Here is a 5,127-nt window from a genome sequence, read left to right as displayed (position 1 = left end):
TATGTAAGGCAGAGTTGAATTAATTAGTAAGTTGAAGACAATCTTTTATAAGATTAGAGAGTGCAATAAAAAACAAAAAGAGAAAATTTAAAAGAGAGGAAAGGGAAACCAAAAGCAAAAAGAAGTTTTGATGTTCAGCATGAAAAGACAAAGAAAAGCAAAAGAAGTTTTGATGTGCAGCATCTTCCATACGTTTTGAAGATGAATGCAGTTCTACCACCCAACAAGCAAGAGTTTCAAAAGTGCCATCCGAATATATAGACCATATTTGGCTTGTCTAAAGTAAGCTGCCCTTGGATCAGCATCAACTTCCAAGGTGATCTGCATGAAATCAAGAAACAATTATGTAAATCAATTGTATAAACTCATTGCTTATGCTCACAACATTTGATATAGCATGCTTACTTCATCAAGTCTTGGAAGAGGGTGCATAACCACAGCATGTCTCTGCATCACATTGAGAATACCCTGATTCACAATGTACTTGCCTCTAGCCTTTTCATAAAGGTCAATTTTTTCTCCAAATCTTTCTTTTTGAATACGAGTTTGATAAACCACATCACACTCTGAGGCCACTTCTACTAAATCAGCACATTCTTCCCATTCCACTCCCTTTGATGTCAAATAGTCTTTTATATCATCCTATAAATGTAAATATCAGTAATGAGAGATGAAGGTTGTGCCTTGTAGCAATACAAATTGTAAGGCTAGAAATAGAAATATATCTAGACTTATATGCCCAAATACGTTGTGATTTTTCACCTCGTCCTATTTCAACGGCTTCTCGGAATGAAAATAGGAAGGTGGAAAGCGGAGAGATGAAATATGGAAATGTATTTAGACTTATATGATATTCAAATGCATTGTCATTTTATCTCTATTTTCTACCTACCAATTTTCTTGTCGTACCGAGCACAGTCCTAATTCTTAAACACATCATCTTGTCATGATGAGTCAAAATCAGAATGTTCAACAATTACCTTCATTTTTACCACATCAGGAGAAACAAAATAAATCTTCACATCCTTGAACTTAGCAAGCAAGTATGCCAATGAACGAACAGTCCTGCCATTAGCAAGGTCTCCCACAAGCCCAACTTTTATGTCGTCAATCTTTCCAATCTCTCTTTGAATTGTATAGACATCTAAAAGTGCCTGAGTAGAGTTTGAAAAAAGTAGTAAAGCTTTGAACTCAACATATTACAGTAGCTGATAAATTATAGACTCTGTCACAAAATAATACAAGACCTTGAATCTGCCTCTACACGTCTTTTCTAGCTTTACAAAGATAACAAGAAAAATATATATAAAAAAATGAACACTGAATCTGTACAAACATGAACAAAAGGTAATTAAAAACACTTAGACGAAAAGTCTATAAGTTCACGATAGTTCTAAAGTCTAAACTCTAAAGTTAAGATTGATCAGGCTAGCAATTCAGTCCTCTATATATTAAAAGTAGGGCACATGACACTCACCTCATACTTAGGGCCATGTCTAGAATTTTTTAGGCCTTAGACAAATTTTGTATTTGAAATTTTTTTAATTAAAATTTAATAATTAAGAAATTTAAACATGTCATTCAATAGGAATTCATTTAACCAATATCTTTGCAATATAGTTTATCTCAAGTTAATTTTAAAAAAATTATTTTCTTTCGAAAATAGCAACAATTATTAGTATTATTAATAATATTATGTAAACATTACATGCATGTAAAATGAATTAATTTTAAAGATATAATTTAATATTTCTAATAAAATATTAATTGATTTTTTTGTTAGTACTTCTTTGATTATATTTATTTCACGAAACAATTTAAGACAACTAATGTCAAATTCATGTTTACTAAAACTTTCAAGATTAATATAATATTTCTTTTAATTCATTCTCTTTTAAAATTCTCGATCAACTATTATAAACTAAGAGCTTGAGGGGGCCTAATAGGCCATTGCCTTAGCCATGACTCTGCTCATACTATGACACTAAGCCTCAGTTTTCCATCAACATTACATCCCACCCCAATTAACCAAGTTTTTTTTATAGGCACCTCAATTGACTAAGTTGACTAATAGCACCCATAATTATGTTAATGAGAAAATTCCCTTTATCTCGGATTTTATAATAATGAACACAAACATTTGACCAAGCTCAAACAATCATAGGGAGATGATAAAATGTGACTGGAGGAAGCATTCTTTGCTGTCCCTTTGCAGTTGAATAGTTTATTAAAGGGGATGGGATGGGAGCAAAATACCAAGCATGGCAGAAACAAAAATATGTTCTATGTATTAGAAATGGACTGGGCTTAACTCGGCCTCAAAAACTAACTCAAGGGAGAAGGATGTTCCATGTTCAATTTCTTGACAATTGATTCATATGCAGATGGGGAGTGTATTCAGGGAGTGTGTTCTGGTGTATATGGAGTGCAGTTTTATAGGATGTACTGATGCTAGGAGGGTGGCCTTTCTTGGGATAATAAGGTTGTGTCAGCAAAACATCGGAGTATGCATCACAGGTCTTATGTTTGGGACTATATGGAGCAACAACAATACCATTGTCAGCATATAGTTAAACAACAACACGCAAAGACTGTGCTAGTACTGATGGGTGATAGTGGCTGTCATCAAAGAAGCTGGAGTGTGCTAATATGCAAAGGCTTATTAGTATCTATATGGTCAGTCTTATACTATTGGCAGTGTTATTATGACAGAACTTTCTGTGGCAGAGAGCAGGCTGGAGCGTATCAATTTGGGGGCATTTTCATGTGCTGAATAGCTTGGTTAGCAGGGTCCATCAAAGTCCACTTGTGGTTTTTAGTTTGCAACTTTGCAGGTGTAGGCAGTGTGAATAAGCATTCTTATAGTTGGGAATTTTGTTTTGTAATCGACTATGGATTAGGATTTAGGAGGTGTGTCAAGGGGTGTCTATCCTGCAGTATGTTGGAGGATTAATTATGGGTTCTGGTCTTTGTACTTTTGGTAGTTAGGTGCAGGGCACATCTTGTGCTGCTGTCCTTGCTACTCTGATTCAATAAAATTTTGTTTTGCCTTTCAAATAAAAAAAAAAAAAAGAATGCAAAAACACAGACAAAGACTAATTGCGGTTTCACTTGTACAACCTTGACTCGGAGTCTCACACTAATTTTTGAAGGTAAATCATTCTGAAAGAACCGATCACACACCTCCAATAACTTTTTGGCAACATTTATTTAAAACAGAAGAACAAAAGGCATCCTAAATAGAAGTGAAAGTATAATGGACTAGCAATTAGATGGATAACCCAAATCAGTATCATCTAGCAGAATAATCTATCCTATCCGATCTATTTGACATTCTCTCTGGAAAAAAACTGTTTTCCCCTAGAAACTCTCATGAAGTTGCCAAAAACAAAAAAAAAGTGATTATCCCCATCTCCCCAAACTTTGGTTGCAACAGAATCCATCATGGCTGTTTCATACCTGAGTTGGATGTTGTCCAGGACCATCCCCTGCATTGATTATTGGAATGTCAGCTATAGCTGCAGCTCTTCTGGCAGCACCACTTTCAAAATGTCGCATCACAATTATATCAGAGTAACCCTCAATTGTTCTGATTGTATCTGCAGTCAAACCATGATGAGAACCTTTTAGGAGAAAAAAAAAATCCACAGCAAACTGGAAAAGGAGTTAAAGGGAATTCACCTTCAAGTGTCTCTCCTTTAGCCGCAGACGAAAATTCTCTCGCATTTTCAGTAGTTAAAACCTCTCCGCCTAGTCTTCTCATGGCAGACTCAAATGAAAGTCTAGTTCTAGTAGAAGGCTCATAAAATAGGGTGGCCATAAGAAAACCCTTTAAAATCTGGCTACCAGGAGAATCCTTTTCAACGTTCTCCATATTCCGTGCAACTTCAAAAATGGCACTGAGAATATCTCTATCAAACTGTTGAGCTTCTATAATATCATCAAATTGAAATTTCTGCCCCACCGAAAAGGAAGGTGCAGGCTCAATTTTCAAAGCGCGGCAATGCAATGCATCTCTTCGATCCGTTTGTTCCCATTTTGATGACATATTCATACTTAAAGATCTTGAATTAGGACAGCATACTGGTTTTAAATAATTAGGTTCTATATAGGAGATTTTGCTATGACAGCATACAAAATTTTGGGGACACTTTGATGTCTTTGGAGCAAACATCTCCATATGCATTGAAGAGGAGAAAAGAGAAGAAGAAGCTGCCATTGCTGATAAAACCAAACATAGATAAGCAAAAACCAGTTATCAGCCCATGACATAAACTATACCATCACCAACCCACACAAGTCCCATCCATAACACAATTATTCATACTCCATTCCAAATCTGTTGTCTTTTAAGGGTTCTGAACATAGATTAAGAAATCATTCATTGATATCTAATTATCTATAGTTCTAGAGTGGAAGGGAGTAGTAGACTATTTTAGGCACCCCACACTCCAGCTTGTAAGATTCTCCTAAAACCTGAAACTTGTTTTGAAAACTATCAATCGTTGTGTCCAAAAAGAAAAAAACTAATCACCAAAAATCAGTCGTGACAAAATTTAAAGATTCCTTACGATTATTTGAGGCACCCCATATGGTTGATTACAAAATTCTCCCAAATAAAAAGAAAATTGAAAACAAAACCAATTTTGAAAAGCATAGTGTCCAAAAACAGGATCTTTTAACAACTATACCGGAGTTCAAACACAAATAACTAATATGGGAATGAATAACCAACGAGAATCCAATACACCTTTGAACAACCAACACGAACACGTGATCAAGCATTCAGACTTGTGTATAAGAAAGAATGGGTATAAGAATTCTACATGGAAGAAGAACCATAATCACTGAACGCAAAGCATAGATCCATGAAACACACAGAAACAAGTCTTCAGCAAACACCCACTTCCAAAAAATTCAAAATCTACAAAACATAGAGAAGAAAAACAGAGAGCAGAAAAAACATGAAAAAACAAAGAAATTGCGCCAAAAAAACAGAGAGCAGTATACCTGTGTGTTCAGTGGCAGTGCAGTTAGTTCAGAAAAACTATAGCTGGTGAAGAGATAAACATCTTCTCAAAAGGAAGAAGATCAAAGGAGCTTTTAAAGCTTCTTTTTTAGGCAGGG

At 35.1% G+C, this 5,127-nt stretch overlaps 1 protein-coding gene across 3 annotated transcripts; it reads right to left on the bottom strand.

Moving 5' to 3' along the window:
- On the bottom strand, positions 1-5,127 carry LOC100815285 (aspartate carbamoyltransferase 2, chloroplastic-like). Of its 3 annotated transcripts, none has more exon segments than NM_001254291.2 (6): positions 1-321; positions 406-642; positions 981-1,154; positions 3,460-3,599; positions 3,682-4,221; positions 5,011-5,076. In NM_001254291.2, coding segments are annotated over 5 exon segments (1,197 nt in total). In that variant the 5' UTR covers positions 4,220-4,221; positions 5,011-5,076; the 3' UTR covers positions 1-213.

The sequence above is a fragment of the Glycine max genome, chromosome 8 (assembly GCF_000004515.6).
Source record: "Glycine max cultivar Williams 82 chromosome 8, Glycine_max_v4.0, whole genome shotgun sequence".
Lineage (NCBI taxonomy): Eukaryota > Viridiplantae > Streptophyta > Magnoliopsida > Fabales > Fabaceae > Glycine > Glycine max.
Note: the sequence above shows the minus strand (reverse complement) of the source record. Positions and strands in the feature narration are given on the sequence as shown.

What these genes read in the sequence shown, in the direction of transcription:
- LOC100815285 (XM_041017646.1), bottom strand. Translation starts at nt 4,219, where the DNA reads ATGGCAGCTTCTTCTTCTCTTTTCTCCTCTTCAATGCATATGGAGATG. An exon ending in TAAAGGAGAGACACTTGAAG is followed by an intron (nt 3,600 to 3,681) that starts GTGAATTCCCTT and finishes GTTTGACTGCAG; the next exon opens with ATACAATCAGAACAATTGAG. An exon ending in CTGGACAACATCCAACTCAG is followed by an intron (nt 1,155 to 3,459) that starts GTATGAAACAGC and finishes AACTCTACTCAG; the next exon opens with GCACTTTTAGATGTCTATAC.